Consider the following 19,114-nt stretch of genomic DNA (forward strand, 5'->3'; position numbering starts at 1 on the left):
TTCATTTTAGGAATTTTACTGACGTGTCAAAAATTGTCCTAACCTTATGACATACTCCAAATCACATTTATCTTTCCCTTTGCTAAACCAGTCCTTAACTTACACATGCAACATAATGAGATCAAACTTGAGTTTTAAGTATTAGTGTTTTTTGCTAAATTCTCTCTTCATACATTGAGTCCTTACTGCACGCATATCAATTTCAGCCTTTACACATTCCTCGGTGAAACAGATTATATCCTTCTTTCTCATATCGCATGCAAGTGTATAGGACTTACGTGCTCAGCCCTGTTCTATGAGCTTTGCGTGTCTTAAATCCTCTATGAGACTTATAACCAAATTGACTTTTCTAAGACGACAGTGCGTTGCCAAACCGATTAGAACCACCGCAAATTCTAGCCGTGTGTTCTGGCCACAGCATGGCATCGCCCCCAAGAAGTCTAAGTCCCTTGACTGCAAGGTTATATCCTTCCTTCTCCGCATTGCTGCCTGTATGCAGAGACTGAGTGAGCAAGCCTGACCAGTGCATTTCCTTTTCCGTCTACGTAAGTAACTTCCACCAGAGGGGCAGAGGCAGAGTAGGTTCACAATGAATACTTGAGAGACTCTCTGGGAGGTTTGAAGTGTCACAGGGTTTAAACACCTTTAACCTTGGGGAAGCACCCTTTAACCCTCAGCACGTCAAACTTTGCTATTGTGGTTTCTCTTCGGTGTCCCGAGGACTCCTTCTAGGGTCCTTGACAAGGACAGAGGAACTGAACTTAAGGTTGAGAAGCATCTTGGGCCCCCCCCCCGCCCCGCTTTCAATTAACCAAGCGCGGGTCACGCCACGGGGTTCTCCGGGAGGCGTTGTATACCTGACCCCCGGGCGACCCCTTCCCGCCCACCGGAAAGCCGGCAGCGTCCAGCGCTCTCCGTGGAGACGCCGCGGAGGCGCAGACGCCTCCCGCCCTCCTTCCAGGAGCCGCCTGGGATGCAGATCCTGGCAGCTGCCACACCGGAAGCGGCCCCGGGCGCGTGCGGGGCGGCAGCTGAGGGTCCCGCACGCGGGGCGGGGCCGCCGGGCAGGTCCCCCGCCTCCCGGGGGCGCGCGAGGGCCGGGCGGGGCCGCCGTCCCTTCCGGGGAGCGGTGGCTGCCGCCGCGTCCGCCGGGCAGCTTCCCACCCCGCCCCCCCCACGGCTCTGGGTGACGCTTCTCCAATAACAGCTCGCGGGGAGCCGTAGCTGGGGGCTCCGCCGGCGCCGGGGACCCTCCGCGCCAGCCCGGCCGCCGGCATGAGGGCCGAGGGCGACGGCGGTCTGGAGCGCTTCTGCAGCCCCGGCAAGGGCCGGGGGCTGCGGGCCCTGCAGCCCTTCCAGGTGGGGGACTTGCTCTTCTCCTGCCCGGCCTACGCCTACGTGCTCACGATCAACGAACGGGGCAACCACTGCGAGTTTTGCTTCGCCAGGTAGGGCGGTGCGGGGCGGCGGCGGCGGCGGGCGGGAGCCTGGGGCGCCGCACGGACGGGCTGGCGGACCGCGGCGGGAGGAAGTGCGTGCGGCTCGCGGGGTCCTAGCGCCGGCTGCTCGCGGGGGAGGGGGCGGGCTGCGCCCTTGAACCCCGGACCGGCTGTGCCACGTGCGTTAGGAAAGACCAACCAAGTTCTCGCCGCACGTCCTGCATGGTATGTTTTCCGAGTCGCTCCCGCGGGATGTGCAAACTGGCGAGGTGCAGGGTCCTGCCCTCACACGTGGGCTTGGAGCCAGGCTTCCTCCCAGCGCTGGCACGCACTGCCCACTCGGTGCGTTGCCAGCGGGGCCCCAGGTTCGCGCAGCCACAGCCTGTCACCTTTAACTTGTGCTTCCTGCGATGTGTTCTGTGGCCCACAGTCTCTTCTGCCGCAGATTTGCCGTGTTTCCTCCAAGGAACTTAATGACACAATATTTCATGTAAAGTACATGGCCCCTCTTCTTTCTTGTCACCCTCTGCACTTGGTATTCGGAGAGAAGCCAGAGGAGTACTGACCACACACCCGTGGTTCAGAGGGGCTGCACTGGTGGGACGTATCTAGCCCTGGTTTGGGACTGGGAAAACATGGCTGCTGGGGGGATGAGGCAGAACGTATGGCTGGAATTGGTATTTAATTGTAGCATGTCATGTATGTGTGTATATGTGTGTATCTTCACATACACTAACACATAATTATATCTTCAAGCCTTATGATAGTTCCAGACCTGAAAGTCGTGTTAGAAGTCATGAATGCAACACTCTTTCCATTTTACAGGGGAGAAAACTAATGCCCAGAGAGGAAGTGTCACTGTTTATGTCTAGTCACACCCATAGTTAAGAAAATGAAGTCTGGTGTCTTCAGTTCTGCCCATTTCCTACCTAGTTAAGTGCTCAATAAAATTACTGAGGCAGGAAGCATGGCATTGGAGTTAAATTCGTACAGGGCCTTCCAGGACCCTGCTTTACTTTCTTTGAACCTCAGTTTCTTCATCTTTGAAGTGGAGATTCCTGGGCTAGATTAAGCCCACCTGAGGTCCTGCGGGTACCTTTGGAATACGGTCTCAAGTCCAACACACGCTGAAGTACTCAATCTCCGAGACGTGTTCCTCTCATTCCACGGTAAGACAGAGCAAAAGAAGGGACAAAAGCTAAATACTATAGTAGTCTTGTCCAGACTCCCTGCCAGAGCTGTCTTCCGCTTGGGGGGACCTGGAAAGGAACTAGACACAGAATCATGCCGTGGGCAGCTTAAGGGCTGTATGTGATGTGGCTCTTTGAATTGGTGAGCCAGGAGCTGAAGGGTCATGGCACCACTTTGCGACGTTTGAGTGAAGTGAGCATTGGGTTTTCCCAAAGTTAAAAAGGCTGCTGTGTCTGGTCCCTTGATCTTCTGAGCCTTGCTGTGGCTCAGAGTCTGAAGCAGTGTGGGTGTCTGGAGTGGCAGGAGCAAAGCAAGGTCACCCAGCACAGAAGGGGCCTGCCTCCATCAGGGATCCTGGTGATTCCTGGGGTCCAGCGTGGGAGAGAAGACTGCGGTACCACGCACATAGTAGGTGCTCAGATGGTAGTTGCCTGACCACTCCTCCAGTGAATGAAAGATCAAATCCAGCTGGGTTCTCAGTGGAGAAGCAGAGCTGAGAGATTCTTCTCTTTTGCTGTGAGCCTCCACACTCTATGCACTACACACACCCCCGACCTTAGAACAGGAAGGTACAGTCAAGGTGCAACTTGGCAGATCACCCTGCCATATGGGACAGTGTTTGCCTTTGTTTTCCCTTTTTCTGAATGACATTCATCAGTGTCACTGTTGCCTTAGATCCCTCACCAGGGTTACCCCCTCCCTGCATTGGGGTGGGACTGCTGCACCTCCCCCCCCGCTTTTCTCTGGCTTAGGTGAACTTCTGTCAACATCCACAGCTCCTTTCCTCTTTCCCCAAGGACTCATTTGAAATCAACTAAAATAACACACAAGAAATGATGACATCATGATACCTGTGAAATTAGAGATATATTTGTACTCCACTCTGGTTTCCATTAAATGCGATTAGTTTGGAATTAGTGGCTAGATCATTCTCATAGATTTAGCACCGTTTCCTCTGTCAACTGTCTGTATAGACCGAGGACAAATTATTCTGTCCAGCTGTACTAGAGGAAGGCATATATGTCCCCACGATTCCCCCGGGGGGTAGGAGCAGAATTCTCAAATACTGAAGCATACAGGGCAAAATCCACGACTTCCCCTCCCCTCCCATAAAAAGAAAACTACACCTTATCGTTTCTTGTACCAGAAGTTGAAGGTAAATAACGTTGCTTAAGACAAATGAGCCACTACAGATCTTCCCTATCATATTAATTGTATCAGGGTTTGACTTATTTTGAAGGAAAATGAGTGATTTTTTTTGGGAATAACTATGTTCTATAAGTTGAAAAATAATGGGAATTCTCTTAAGTCACAGTGGAGTGGGATTCTTACTGTCAGGGCAGTGCAGACAGGAGTTTGTATTTGTGTCACATTTACTCAGGGTGACACTTGGGAAGATGTGTATCTTGCCTCAGCTGCTAGAAGGCAGCCCCTAAAAATATACATGTCTTCCAGTTGGGAGCTGTCCTCATCAGACCTCTCAGATGCGTTTTATGTGTACACACACACACACACACACACACACACACACACACACACACACACACGTGTTGGCCTGGCCAGCATTTTGTGGCACAGTTTTTACATTATATTTCACTTGGTATTTGACATCTCTTAACACTTGCTAGTATTTGTCTCAGAAAGGAAAAAATCTGTAACCCTGGGTGCCATGAATATTCATTGTGTGTGCAGTTCCTCAGGAGGGCGGATGTACCCCTCTTGATCTTTCATTCTCTTGACTCATGGGTCATTTAAAGGCAGGAATATTGTCTTTTTTGTCTGTTTGTTCAGCGTATCGGGGCAAAGTAGGAAGGCCCACTTCACTTCCTTGGACTAGAGCTGTTGGAACCTGGTTTCAGGAAATTTATATTCTGTCTGGCTCAGTCAGAGTGGTTGACGTAAATATTAAAATGTTTGCACGATCGAAATACTGTGATTGAGATGGCCTGTTTCGGCAGTTATACAGGTGTAATGTCCCCCCGATTTTTTTTCTGTAGCAGCATTCATCTCTTCCCCACTGTTTTACCAAACTGAAGTCATCTTTAGTTGATCTTAATCAGTATTAAGAGATGTGAACCCTTGATCCTGTTCTTAAGGTTCTCTGAAAGAGCCCTGGGCCTGAAGCTGTTCTCAGAAGGGGGTGTCATCACCAGGGCTGCTGTGATTCTGCTTATTCCGAGAACATTCTCTGAGACTTGGAGAGTCTCTGAGGAGAGAAATGGCTTCCGATTGTTCTCAAATTATCTTGTTCTCTGAATGAAAAATTGGACACACATGCTCCAATAAAGGATTCCCTCCATCTTTTTACATGTATTTTTAAGAAATGGGTAGGAAGATTAAAATACACAGACAACAGATTTCCTCTAAAAAAGTTACATGAGAGAGTATAGAGTTAAGCCATCTGTATAGTAGATAATGAGGTGTTGGGTTGCCATTTTCAACATTTCAGTATTTCAAGTTTTTCGTTTATTTAGAGACTACAAAGGAGGGACTTCGGGGCCAGACTGACTGGGTTTGAATTCTGGCTTCATCCCTTCCCGATGGTTTGTCTTGAGGCAAATTACTTAACCTGTCTGAACTCCCGGGTTCCTGTATCTGTAAACTGTGCACATTAACACCCACCTACTGAGCTGGCCCTGAGACAGTGAAGTCAAGTGCCTAGCACGGCCCGGACACTTTGGGAGCTGTCAGAACTGGCCCCGTGTCTTGCTTGTAGGGACGTGTTTGATAAGCTCTCTTGGCTAAATGTTAAATAGTGTGATAACATAGTCTCACTTCAGGGACATTTTTTTATGGTGGTGGCATTGGGGTGGGGAAAACTGGGAAGGAGATACTGTATCTTGTTGACCAATGGAGTCATCATTCAGATGGCACGTTGACCCAGAGTTAAAAGTGGCAGTTCTCAACCTCGGGTCCCCCAGCATAATAATGAGCGTCTGGAATCAATTTTCAGTATTTTTCGAAACCTGACAGAACTGATATGATTAGCCTACACAGATAAAGCTTTTTGAAACAAATGAGGCTCGTGTATCTCCAAAGTGCGTAGATACTTTAATACTCTTTTACCGTGGGATTAAACAAATGTTTGAAAAGAGAAATGGAGGAAAGCAGAATTTTCCACCTAGCAAGGATACCGTGGCTCCTCTCTGCTCTTTGCTTCCAGCATGATTCTTTCAGCTGTGGCAAGGAGCCGTCCTGCAGGACTTCAGATGTGCCGAGTGCCAGCACACGCACATTTTTCATACGCGGGAGCAGAGTTTCTGTTATAGCTTATCAGGGCTCAGTGACCAAGCTGCACATTTGGAAACGATTTGAGATGAAAGAGACAGAACGGCAGCAGGATATCCTGAAGTGAAATTCAAACCCTGGTGAGTTAAAACCACCATCTAACACCTTTCCCTCCCAAAAGCAATTGCACAAAATCCTCTCACAAAAATGTGAAGATCCCATATAAAATGACGTTCCTTTAAATCGTGTTGCTCTTTGCAGCTCACAAAGCATTCCAGATACATTCTTATTTTGATCCTCCCAAGGATGGCCTGTGTAGAGAAGACCTTATCCCATTTTATGTAGGAAGTAACTGAGGGCTGGAAAGCTTGTTTCCTTGAATTCCACAATTTTGGGGTCAGATATTGATTGAGCGCGTCCTAGGGCCAGCCTCTGTGTCCTTCGTGGAGGGAACCATGTCTTCCTATTCTGAGTGTTGTTTTCCTTCCCTGCCCCTTTTGACCTGAATCTATCGTGTGGTTCACACCTGGACACCAGGACTTAATTCACTTCTGATTTCTCAAGTGAATGCAATTTTTATCACCTCTCTTCTTTTGCTTCCCCTTCCCCCAAGAGATAATTCAACAGATTAACGCATTGTTTCTAAAAGTTCAACAGATAAATTGATTCAGCTGTCTTGTATCTTGTGCTGCTTTGGGTCCAGAGGTTTTTTATTCCAATGCTTTGGAATTTGCATAAGAGCTACATATATTCTTCTGTATTATCCACTATTACCTGATAAAATGTAAAAAGAAATACAAGGCTTTGGTCCTTTTGTGGGTTTGGGACATTTTTCAGTATGCTCGAGTTTATTTAAGACGAGTTTACCGTCTTAGTGTTTATAGCTACGTATAAAGAGTTTGTTTCTGTGCCCTCTGCTAGGGCAGCATGAGAGTATAAACCCCCTGTCCTTTTTTTTCCCCTTAAACATACCCAGTCTTCAGAACTCTACTCTGTGCAAGGTTAAATGGGCATGGTTTGGAAACAGAATTCATGGTGCAGCTGTGCTAAGAGGCCCCAGGATGGTATTCCTGTAGGACAAGCATATGGCGCACTATCTGTCAGAAGATTCTTTTAAAGATCCTCAGAAATGTCTTAAATTTCTTTGGGAAGATCCAGGGCTCAGGGCTGTAGCTTGGCAGCAACTGGTCTTCAGGAGGACTCAGAACCGGGTGAGAACCTGGGACAGTGACGTTGTCTGTTATAGAATTTGAAATAGCAGCAAAATGCAAAGAAAGTTTCTACTTGATTTTGGTGTTTGAGACGTACCTCTTTTGCTTGAGGTTTACTATCACCTTTCTTTTTCTTGTCAATATAAAGAAAATACGAAATAATTACAATTTTAAGCCACTTTATTTCTGCTTCCCAAGGAGGCAATCAATAATTACAAATATCCCTTATGTAATTGGAGTCATCAGTAATAACTGAGGTCCCTCCCACCCATACACACACCTTGTTTTCTGAACGTCATGTGGAGTAATCACATTTCTGAGTTCAAGGCGTGCTTTCATCTGATCTGCGTAAGGACAATTTGACTGAAATGAATTTCTCCTGTTATTGATTCTGCATTCCCATTTCCTATTCTCTCACAGACAGCCCCTCTCTGGGTTTGCCTGTTTGTCTTTGCACCTGTGAGTATATATGTCCTGATCACCTCCAGGGAACTAGACAGACATGGAACAGGCCACCCTGATTGTACTTGACCAGATGCAGACTTTGCACCGTCCTTTGGTCAGCCTGGCGGCTAGGTGGTTTCTGGAGCAGTCCTCTTGCCCTCGAGAGGGGCCAGCTCTGGCACTAGAGGTCTCTCAGTCCCCTCTCAAGGGATTCGCAATATCAGCCTCTGTACACCACCATCACTCTGTGGGAACTCACATCCCCAACCCTTGCATCTCTGGATTTCTAGCAAATCTGTGGTAGTTTAGGGGTGCAGCCCTCCAGCGGGGAATTGACTGAAGTAACTGCCTTTTCAGGGGCTGAACCCATGACCTTGGCCTCATTAGCACAGGCGCTCTAACCAGCCACAAAGCCACACACCTCACTTTGTGTAACTTCTGCTGACTCTGTTCCTACCACCCTCGGAGGCCTCCTTTTCAATTGCAAAGGCGTTCACACCAACACAATAGAACAGAAGGAAACCAGATCTCTTCTAGACTTCTCTGAAGGCCAGAAATATGCAATTTAGCAGGAAAATAATACCAAAACGTCTTGAGGGTTCAGGAAACAACTTATCTTTCTAGTCCATGCACTTGCTGAGAATCCAGCTGCGTGTCTCAGATTTTTCTTCAATCAAAAATTTAAAAATACTATGGAACTCCCCGTGCCAATTTATTAACATAAAATCCAGGGACAAAGTGGAATGTTTCAGATGACTGAGTGGAAATATGGCATGTACGTTATTAACACGGATTGGGTTTGCTTTTTAAAGAAGGAGAATCCATAAGTGCTTATCTTTGGCAAGTTTATAGTCCCTAGAAACCAAAATACACGCTCGCCTGTGATAGCTGAGCCACCGGCGTGTATCAGCAAGTGCGCTATGACGAACAAGGCGTCTCAGAGCCCCGGGAATCTGCAGTCACCGTGGGGGAGAGGAAAACTAAGGGCGACGCGCTTACCAAGAAGCGAATTTCACACCGAGGCCTGAAGACATAGGCGTATCCTGGGGGGAGAGGTGGAAAGAAACCGGCTGACCAGCAAGATGCAGTTTTTCATCTGAGTCAAGTAAAATCTCAAGGATTTTATATCCAGGCACTCGCAAGGAGTTATGTTGCCATCTGTGGCAAAATGAAAAGACCTTGGACGGGAGGAGCTTTTTCTCTTCAGTCTGTGAGGACCAGGAAAGGCTCTTCAAGGGATATGGGCCCTGGGCTCACATCTTGTTGATTTTCCTCACCACAGCAGTGTTTGTGCAGGAAACACCCTGGTGCAATCGGAGAAATCTCTTATCTGTCAGTTGCACAAATCTGTAGCAGAGTGATGATTGCTGTTCACGGTGATAGCTTCACATGTTCTTAAAACCTCAACAGTAAGAGACATTTAATTATGAGCAGATGGTAAACTCCCTGAGAGCAGGGATTCTGTTTTTAATGTATTCAGCAAATATTTATATTTATGGAGCCCTCGCTGAGTTCTGAATCCCTAGGAAACAACTGTGCAGAAAAGGGACACCCTCCCTCCACAGAGCTTATATTCCAGGAGGTTTTATTCATCTTTATAAACCCGTTGTCGACTGAAGAAAAGCACAACATGAGAGTTGTGAGTTAAGTTTTATTTGGGGCAAAATGAGGACTGTAGCCCAGGACACAGCCTCTCAGAGAGCTCTGAGGGACTGCTCTTAGCAGGTGGGGTGTGACGAGGTCAGTGTATATGTGATTTTGGTGAAGGGGCGTACATGCAGTCAAACACACATATTGGCAGAAGGTTCCTGCCAGTCTCAGGAAGGTTGCTGCTAGTCACGACGAGCAGATGTCTCTGTTAATCATTTCAGTGCTTTTCTGGATATGAGAAGGTGTCAGAAATTGGGCTCATAAAATCTTCTGAAAATTTCTAACTATCTGAAGGCCTGTTCTGCCAGTTCTTTCCAGAGCACAGAGCGCCTCGTTCCTGATCTCCACCCTGAACTCCTTTCGGGGGTGTCGAAGGTCACCGACCGCGGTGGCTAGTGACCTCATCCTTGTAGAGGCAGATGGCAAGTGACAGTTTTTAGTTAACACTGTAGTGCATTGAACTGTGTCATTTTAGCAGATTTTTTTGTTAAAGGCATAAGGTTTTGGGTTGAGTGTTTTCCTTTTATGGAACACGGATGAAGTATGTCATAAAGAAAGCTCTTAACAAAGAAGTTTAATCACGCACGCTGGCTCATGACTTATGCAAACTAAGGGAGGGCTTTGATCAGATAATAGTTTGGTCTAATAAAATTGTGGCATCCCTGCATTGGGTTAAAACAGCAGCACTTTGGGTAGACATTTTTTAGAAGTTGATGAAATTTAGTCTACTCATACACCTGAATAAATATTTCTAAATACTACTTAAAAAAAAAAAACCTTTAGGGTTTTTTCACCTTAAAAACTTTCAGGCTCCCAAAGTAGTAGAGATTTAGAAACAGTCTACTTATTTCACTCAATATTTAATAGATTTCGGCACATGTTCAGGCCTTTCAAGGCACCTAGCTGCTAAATATTTTCTAGGCACAGGGGGAAAGCAGCCCACTGCCACCTTCTCTTTCTGTGCATCTTCAGAGAGTGGCCCTGGTAGGACTCCACTGTAGGGTCAGTGCTGCCTGCTGGCACACTCCGAGGGCTGGGCATCTGGGATGATGTTTGGGTCCACCTTGCTCTGCAGTGTTAGTTTCATTTCAGCAGCTCCAAACTGCTTATAGTGGTACACACACACACACACACACACACACACACACACACACACTCGCGTGTCCTTGCACCCATAGCACCTTGTGCATACTTCCTTCATACACTCGCTCCTTGACTCAGGAACCGGGTCTTACTCAACTTTGTAGCCTAGCACTTAGCCTGAGGCCTGGCACCCCGTAACCTCAGTAAATATTTATTAAATGAATAGTCTCATTTCTGCAACTTATTTTACTAGCGGTTCTTTGGACAGGCCTCATCCCCTATCTATATATGTACATCACGTACCAATATATATACAACTCTGCTTGTTCTTAGAAATGAATCCTTATAAATAACCACAGAACCCTTCATTGATCCCTGTTTTCTTCAGGACAAAATCTTGACTGCTCAAGTCCTCCGTATTCAGTGCTCTTCCCACCCTGTCTAGTGTTATCCCTCGCTACTGTTTCATTTAAACCCTAAACAAAATCTGAGTGGTCTTTTCAGTACCCCACAAAGGTGCTGTGTCATTCCTCATTCTTCCCAATGTCCACTTGAACCAGGAATGCTCCTCTGTGCCTTATTCCCCTACTTAACCCTCTAACTTCTTCCCCGGTAGGGCCTTCTACTCTAAGTCTGTTCATCCTGCACAGAGACCCAGCTCAAACTGCATCTCTTTTTTTTCTTTTTCTGGCCGCACCATGAGGCTTGCGGGATGTTAGTTCCCTGACCAGGGATTGAACCTGGGCCACAGCAGTGAAAACGCCAAGTAACCACTGGACCGCAGGGAACTCCCCACATTGCATCTCTTTTTATGAAGCTTCCTCTTCACTACTTCAGCCCACAATCTCTTCATTTTATTTAGTTAGTACTTTGTTTATTTGACAGGAGTTTACTCTTTATTTGTATCTGTTCAAACGATATATAAGTTGGAGTTATCAAGGTCTAGTCCAAAATCGGGGTAATTCACCTAAGTAAATTGACAATTCGATTTTTTATTGTTTGACTGTAGGAAAATGAAATGAAGAGGATGAGAGTGTCACCTCTTAAAATTCTTCTATAACCAATTAAGGTGCACTTTCTTGCACGATTTAGAGCAGGTCACATGTTTCTGGGGCCAGGAGTTAATACTCACGTTTGGCGGCAGAGGGCCTGACCATATTCTGGAACTCAGGCTTATCATTAGGTTATAAAGGTATTTTTACATGGCCTGTTTCTACTCTGTGGCCAGAATGTTGAAGTGAGGGGTGTTGTTAGGAACATTTTAAGCTTTTAAATAGTTACATTTGTATGACTTTGTCCTTTTCCTTGATATTTAATCACCTAGGTGTTGTAGAACTTAGGGCAACGGCAGTCGTAGGAGGATCTAGTGTTGTGCTCGTTACAAAGTACTGTTGATGACATCTGTCATTTATTGTCCCATTGGAAGAAATGGTGGCTGTTGCTTATTGGCAGTTCCTGTATGAGAGAACTCGTTGGTTGTTTCTTTCCTTTTTTTTTTCTTCTTTAAATTGCATATTTATTTTTCCAGCTTTAAAAAAACTGTGGTAAAATATACATAAAACTTAAGCATTTTTAATGCTTTACAATCAGTGGTATTAAGTAAATGTGTGTAACCATCACCACTCTCCATGTCCAGAATGTTTTCATCACCCCAGACAGAAATTTTCTATCCTCTAAACATAACTTCCCAGCACCCCAACCCAAGGGGCCGCTCTGAGAAGGGTTGCTCTGGAGCGAAGCCCCTCCTCAGGGCCCTGCCTTTCCCCAGGACCCGGTGCCCCACTCGGCTGGCGCCTGCCAGACACAACACCAAAACGCAGCCCCCAGCGGCAGCCTCCTCCCTAGCATTTTCTCAGACTTAAAGCCGAGAACAAGTTAAGCAATTATGTGCTTCTTTAACCTCCTCTCCCAATACTGCACCTTGAGAATGAAAAAGTGAGGTGGACAGTTACGTGTGATGTAGCATCCTTGATGGGATCCTGACACAGAAGAAACACACGGGGGAAAAACTAAGAAACTCTGAACAAACTATGCACTCTAGTTAATAATGTATCCATATCACTTCATCAATTGTAGCAAATGTACAACTAATGTAAGATGTTAACAATAAAGGAAATTGTGTGTGTGCCTGGGTGTGTGTGAATGTGGGGGGCTGTAATGAGGGCATTCTGTACTCTTAACTTTTCAGTAAATCTAAAACTGATCGATTGCTTGCCGCGTTGCAGGGCGTGCGGGATCTTCATTCCCGAGGGATCAAACCCGTGCCCCCTGCAGTGGAAGCTCAGAGTCTTAATCACTGGACTGCCAGGGAAGTCCCTAAAACTGTGTTTTTGTTTTTTTTCTTAATATAGTCTATTACCAAAGAAAGTGAGGCGGGTCTGTCGTGATGATCTCGTGTGTCAGAGAGCCCCTCCTTTTGAGGGCCAGACATCCTAATGGGCAGTGGGTGCCTTAGGTTCTGGGGAAAAGGATCCCAATGTGGCTATGCCTAGACTGCCTAGGGGCGGGCCCCGCCCTGTATGGTGAAACTCACAGCTCTGGGCCCGTGGTTCCAGCATCCTAATTATGCTCCCAGAACACCACGGTCCTGTTAAGGTTTTCCAGACGCTGGGGCTGATGATGGAAACAGAGGGGACGCGAGTGATGGGTGGGTCTCATGGACGAGGGCCGAGTCCCTTCTGGAGGCGCGGCACAGGCCCCCTTGGGGTACAGGAGCCACCTGCTGGAAGGCCTGCGGGTTGAGCAGGTTGATACCTGGGTCCAACCCTGGCTCCTTCACTCCAGGCTGTGCGGCCTCAGCAAAGTCTCCCTGTCTACGACACTGACCCCACACGGCTGCTGGAAAGATCTAGGAAGACAGCAAAAGTCAAGTGGTTCGCACCCAGAGGGTGCAGGCCCACCGCACACCCACTCCGTACAGCTGGTGCCTGAAGTCAGCCGAGGAGAGGGGCGCTGCCCTGCTCTGCTCGGCACGTGATCCATGGCCAGCTTTCTGGGCAGATGAATGGGGTGCCCGCTTCCCCGGGCCGCTGCGTCCCGCCAGGCCTTTGCCCCGCTTCTAACTTGGCAGGGCAATCCATGCACCCTGCCTCACCTAGGCCTGAGGCAACCCTGTTCCCCTGGCAACACTGTACCCACGTCACAGGCGAGGAAACTGAGGGCCAGATCACGTTTTAGGCGGGCTCTTAATTCAGCAAGTGTTCGAACTCGACTTGCCCACGGCCGTGTGCGGAGGCCGAGATGGGTCGGCAGCCCGCAAGCTTCTGAGTTTAGGTCTCTACGGCCCTTCGCAGCTGTTCAAAGATGCCACCGTCACCTCGGCCGAGTGCCCGGGAGTTGGCTCGGTCACGTGCCCTATGGCCCCTGTTTCTTTCCTTTTGACTTCTCAATCGGTAGGCATCAGGGAAGTCAAAGGCAAATTGCAAGGAAGTGTCATTCTCATCTCCCACAAAATTTGATACAGAGTTTCAGAGGAGAAAGTTAAATTTAAAAGCGCATACATCTCTTCTTCTGGCAGGATTCAACTGTTAGGGATTTTACAGGGCCTGCACGATGAGGCTTGGTTGTAGGTGTTGTCCAGTGGCTGAAAAGAGTAATATAATGTTCACTGTTCAGTAGGGTCAGTAGTTCTCTGCTCTATCCATAAGCCTCATGAATTTTTTTCTTTCTAAGGCAAAGGTAAATTTCATCTCAACTAGAGCCTGCATTAAAACAAATCCTAAATTAGCATCCTCACCGTTTTTTCATTGCTGAGCCTGACTTTTCATGAATCAGTGATGTGGAGAGTCATGTCTACAGTATTTCTTTAGCTTTACTGAGGAATAATTGACAAATATGATTGTCTGTATTTAAAGTGTACAGTGTGATGATCTGATGTACATGGAGGTTGTAGAGTGATTACTAAGATCAGGGTAATCAACACATCCATCACCTCACCTAGGTAACTTCCTTTTGTGTGGCAAGAATGCTTAAGCTCAATTCTTAGCAACTTTCAAGCATACAATACTGTCTTATTAACTGTAGTGACTGAGCCATACAGTAGATCCTTATCATCCTTATTCTTCCTACAACCGAAACTATACCCTTTGACCTGCGTCACCCCATTTCCCCCAGGGTCATCGTTTTGTAACAAGGTCAACCACTCAGTGCTGACCACCAAGCCCAGCTTTATCCTTGTAAATCACAGCTCCTATTCCAATATTGGGGAAAACCTATTAGTTGCTGCCTTACTGCCCTAAATATTTCCCGCCTCCCCCGAGGCCCTGGGCTCTAACTTTTAACAAGCCTCAGAACAAAGCCTGATGCCCAGGGGAAGGTTCAGCCCTGCTCTGGGAAGACGTTCCCACAGCAAGTGGTCCCATTTTCACTGTTACATTGTGGATTAAAGTGCTATGTGGAGCATCTTTCACTGTTACACAAAAACCAGTACCCTGAATATTATCCTTGTCCCCTGACCAGGGTTATAATAGGGTTCTGCCACAATTTCTCCAATTTTTATTTCTCTCAAATAGAAATTTGCTAGTGTAACCACCCTCTCTGGGTGGGAGGCTAACTTTGTTTCTGATTGTCTTATTTCAACCCGTGGAGAAGTTACATTGCGCCACCGGGGCTTTTTTCCTTTTCTCTTTTTCATTTGGCCGGGACTGCCTCTGTTCCACAGAGCCTACTTGTCATTTCTTCTGTCACCGTTAGTTAAAAGTAATTGTTATTGCAAACCCACTCCATGCCAGTATCATTCTCTTTCATGGGGAAAACCCACGAAGCATTCATTTCAGTAGCAGAAAGGAGGGAGCTTGCAGGATCAAATCCTTTTGATCTCCACCAACAGCGCCTGTGGCAACGCATTTAACTAGCAGGAGTTGTTAATTACAACCCTAACTTGTTGATCTTCTTGGCTTCCGAATTTTAAAAGCAAGAAAATTAAACACCTCGTGTTTCTCCTCCAGTAGAAAATGACAGGAGCGTGTCTTCTAAGTTCTGTCCCAGTCGCTAATAATCAGATACTTGCATTTTCCTGTAACATTTCTTTCCTCCCTTTGTGGATAGAACCATTTCTTAAGTTCAAAGAGCCCTTCCATTCACAGCAGGGTAGATGTTTGCCTGTAAAACAAAGGCTTTAGAAGCATAAATCCTCTAACTATGAGTCTGAGTGACATTGTACTGAAGATATTTCAGGAGTTGACATCACTTAAAAAACACACACACACAAAAGAATGAAGGCTAATTAAAAGTCTAGTAGTCCTAGGCTTCACGGGTTATTTTCTCATTTAATTTGCATAACAAACCTATGAGGTAGAAACTGTATCTTTACAGTGGAGGAAACAGGTTCAGAAAGGATTACTAATTTGCCCAAGATCGCACAGCACCTCCGGCACCAGAAAGAAGAAAGGACTTGACATGGGGAAGTAGGAAAAGTAACTCATCGTTTTCATCCTGCATTGTGAAGCGGGAATCAGGAGGAGGCGGAAAGAAAGCTGAGCCTTCCTTTTTTAAAATTTGCACCTGGCTTCTAGAATATTTGCTTGTCATAGTTGGAAAATACGGCGTCTGCCACTTGATTCTGACCATCATCAAGGTAGCTAAACAACCTAATACATCCTGTGTGTGCCAGTCATTCTTTAAGAAGAGTTACATTGTAAAGTCTGCATTGCAGAGAAGAATGCTTCAGCACTCTTCTTCGGCAAATTTAGCACTCAGAAACACTCAACCCAAATGGATGACCATAGGCCTAGGCCAGTGGTTCTGCATTCTGGAAGCACGTTGGATCCGGGTAGTTCTCTAAAACTCCCAACACAAATCAGTCTGATGAGAACTGCTAGACCCAACCCCACCCCGAGACGGGCCCATGCAGCCGAGGTTGAGAGCCACTCCCAGAGGTTATGAGTGTGATTTCACCAGTAACTTTCCTTTAGTTCCCTTCCTTTTCAGTTATTTCACTTCATTCCTCCAAATGATCTTTATTAATCGTTTCTTTGAGGGCAGCTTTCTTTTCTTGGTTTTTACAGTCTTTCCCCAAACCTCCTGGCCAATTCAGATCAGGTTACATTGCAAATGAAAGATTTACAGCTGTGTCTTCTGCAAGACCAGAGTTTATTCTAAAAGCCTGTATATTGCTACAGTGAAAATGGATCTCCCATATGAAGTTTCTCCCTGGCTAAACTTTGCAGTCAGCAATAGTCAAACTCTCACAGGAGCTCTCTCTTTCTCTCTCAAACACATACACAGTGCACGTTCCAGCTCAGCAAATTTTAGTTTGGGTTTCAACCATTAGACTTATGAAACGTGTACATCTCTCCCTATGAAAAGCTATGGGAAAAACTGAAGCACGTATCAGGATAATTTAAACAGAGCTCCCATCCCTACCCCACTTCATCGAGAACTGCTATTACCAAATAGATCAAAGTAGATTCTTATGCTATTCACTCTCCGCAATTGGCTTAGCTTCTCTCCTTTTCTACTGTGAAGGCCGTTTGGCCCAGGAGAATCTTTGCTAAGAAAATTCACATGTAGCCAGGTAGATGACTCCATAAGCATATATACAGTAAAATCTGCCTGTGAGCCAGGCAAGGCTTTTCTGTTGTTTGTGAGAGCTGCAGTGTTCTATCACCCAGTTCCCAGAGGACTGAATACAAAAGTAATCCTTATTTTATTCCAGTCTGCTTCAGGTGATATTGATTCCTCTGGAACAGAGAGACCCTCTGTGGGGACGCTCCCTCCCCAGATCTCATTTTCAGAAATGATCCTGGATTCTCCCCATTGCATCTTTGAAGCCAAGTAGCATTAATGGGATACCATTGGAGCTGGGACATTATGCAGACCAGAGTAAAGAATGCCTCTATTTATACTTTGTTATTACTGTTATCCAGACACATAGATTATTTTTGTTTCATGTCACAGTACTCAAGGAAGGATATTTTTGCACGATGGAGACATAGTATGTACCTTGATGTGTGAATTCTGATTCTGCTACCCACCTTCTGAATGACCGTGTTGGGTTAGATATTTCACCTCTAGCATCCTCAGTATCTTCATTTGAAAAGCGGGAATAATAACTTCTTCACAGCTGATGGAATTATTGCAAGAGATCAGTTTTCAAACTTTTTGGTCTTTTTTTTATTGGAGTATAGTTGCTTCACAGCATTCTGTTAGTTTATACTGTACAGCAAAGTGAATCAGCTATACGTATACATATATCCCCTCTTTTTTGGATTTCCTTCTCATTTAGGTCACCACAGAGCACTGAGTAGAGATTCTTGTGCTATACAGTAGGTTCTCATTAGTTATCTATTTTATACATAGTCTCAATAGTGTATGTATGTCAATCCCAGTCTCCCAGTTCATCCCACCCCACCCTTCCCCCTTGGTATCCATATCTTTGTTCTCTAAGTCAGTGTCTGTATTTCTGCTTTGTAAATAAGATCGTCTGTACCAATTTCAGATTCCACATATATGCATTAATATACGATATTTGTTTTTCTCTTTCTGACTTACTTCACTCTGTATGATAGTCTCTGTGTCCATCCATGTCTCTACAAATGACCCAATTTCGTTCCTCTTTATGGCTGAGTAATATTCCATTGTATATATGTATAACGGAGGTCTTAAGAGCCCTCGCTACCCTTAGAAATTGAGAACTCCAAAGAGCTTTTTTAATTTACCTTGGTATTTATCAATACCATATTTATGTTAATAATTAAAAATAAAGAATATTATAAAGCGTTTTATTTTATTTTTTATTTTATTTTATTTATTTTAAAATGACAGCAACCGTTACTGTTAATGTAACATTTTTTTTTTTATGAGGACTGTTTTCCAAAACAAAAGAATTAATGAGAATAGTGGTGGTTTACAGTTTTGCAAATCTCTTTAATGTCTGGATTTCCAGAAAACAAGTGGATTCTCAGATATGCTTCTGAATTCAGCCTGGAGAATTATGTACTTTTGGTTGAAGTATGCGAAGGAAATCTGGCCTCAAATAAATATGTAATTGGAAGGGAAGGAGTATTTTAATAACCTTTTCAGTTAATTGCAGATATTCTTTGATTCAACACTAGAACTTAGTAAGTGATTTTGTGTTAAAGACTAGTTGTAATGTGCAACCTGAAGCCATCTGTGAATTTTATGTACTCTGATACGTAAAATCCCTTAGTCTGTCTTGTACTTTGAATGCCTCTTTTACCCATGCGTAATTTTTAAAACATCATACACTGGTCATTTGGAAAACATTGGTTCACTAAATTATGCAGACCTTCTAAAACTTTATTTCATCAAACCATATCAAAAAATCATAATTATGAAAACCACCACCAGTCTCATCAGACGAGAGACTGTCAAGCCTAGGGCGACAGACGTATGTTCTGAAATTTTGACTTTTGCTCAAAAGCCCAAATTTTATCATTGGCAACAAATATTGCTACTTATTTTCCTTGATGTGATGGGCTCACTTCATTTCCATAATATAGCTGCCAGATACACAAGTCTGAATAATCAGTTTGTCTAAAGTTGTTCTTTCAGGTAAAAGTGGTATTTGAAGAAAACAGTGGCTAGTTCAGTTTATGGCTCCAGGGATGGCCAAGAGCTCTTCCTTGAGACACAGCCCTCATCCTTCAGTAGGAGCAGAAATGCTTCCTGCCTTCTTCCCATTTCATCTCAGGATGTCAAAAAAAAACACATACCAAAGAGTTGAGGTTTAGTGATGTTAATATTTGTTACTGCTTCATTAGGGACATTCTTTTTTAAAAAATGTATTCAAGTATAGTTGATTTACAGTGTTGTGTTAATTTCTGCTGTATAACAGTAATTCCGATATATATATATATATATATTTATATATTTTTTTTTTTTTTTTTTTTTTTTTTTTTTTTTTTT

General features: G+C 45.1%; 1 protein-coding gene across 1 annotated transcript in view; it reads left to right on the top strand.

Annotated features, from left to right (window-relative positions):
* Positions 1 to 1,017: 1,017 nt before the first annotated feature.
* SMYD2 (SET and MYND domain containing 2) overlaps positions 1,018 to 19,114 on the top strand; it is a 50,681-nt gene continuing 32,584 nt past the window's right edge. Inside the window, exon 1 of the mRNA XM_027082971.1 lies at positions 1,018 to 1,448. Coding sequence (XP_026938772.1) covers positions 1,276 to 1,448 — 173 coding nt within the window. The 5' untranslated portion in view covers positions 1,018 to 1,275. The remainder of the gene's footprint in view (positions 1,449 to 19,114) is intronic.

Source organism: Aethalodelphis obliquidens, unplaced genomic scaffold, assembly GCF_003676395.1.
Source record: "Aethalodelphis obliquidens isolate GAN/ISIS:26980383/991018 unplaced genomic scaffold, ASM367639v1 scaffold48, whole genome shotgun sequence".
Taxonomy (NCBI): Eukaryota; Metazoa; Chordata; class Mammalia; order Artiodactyla; family Delphinidae; genus Aethalodelphis; species Aethalodelphis obliquidens.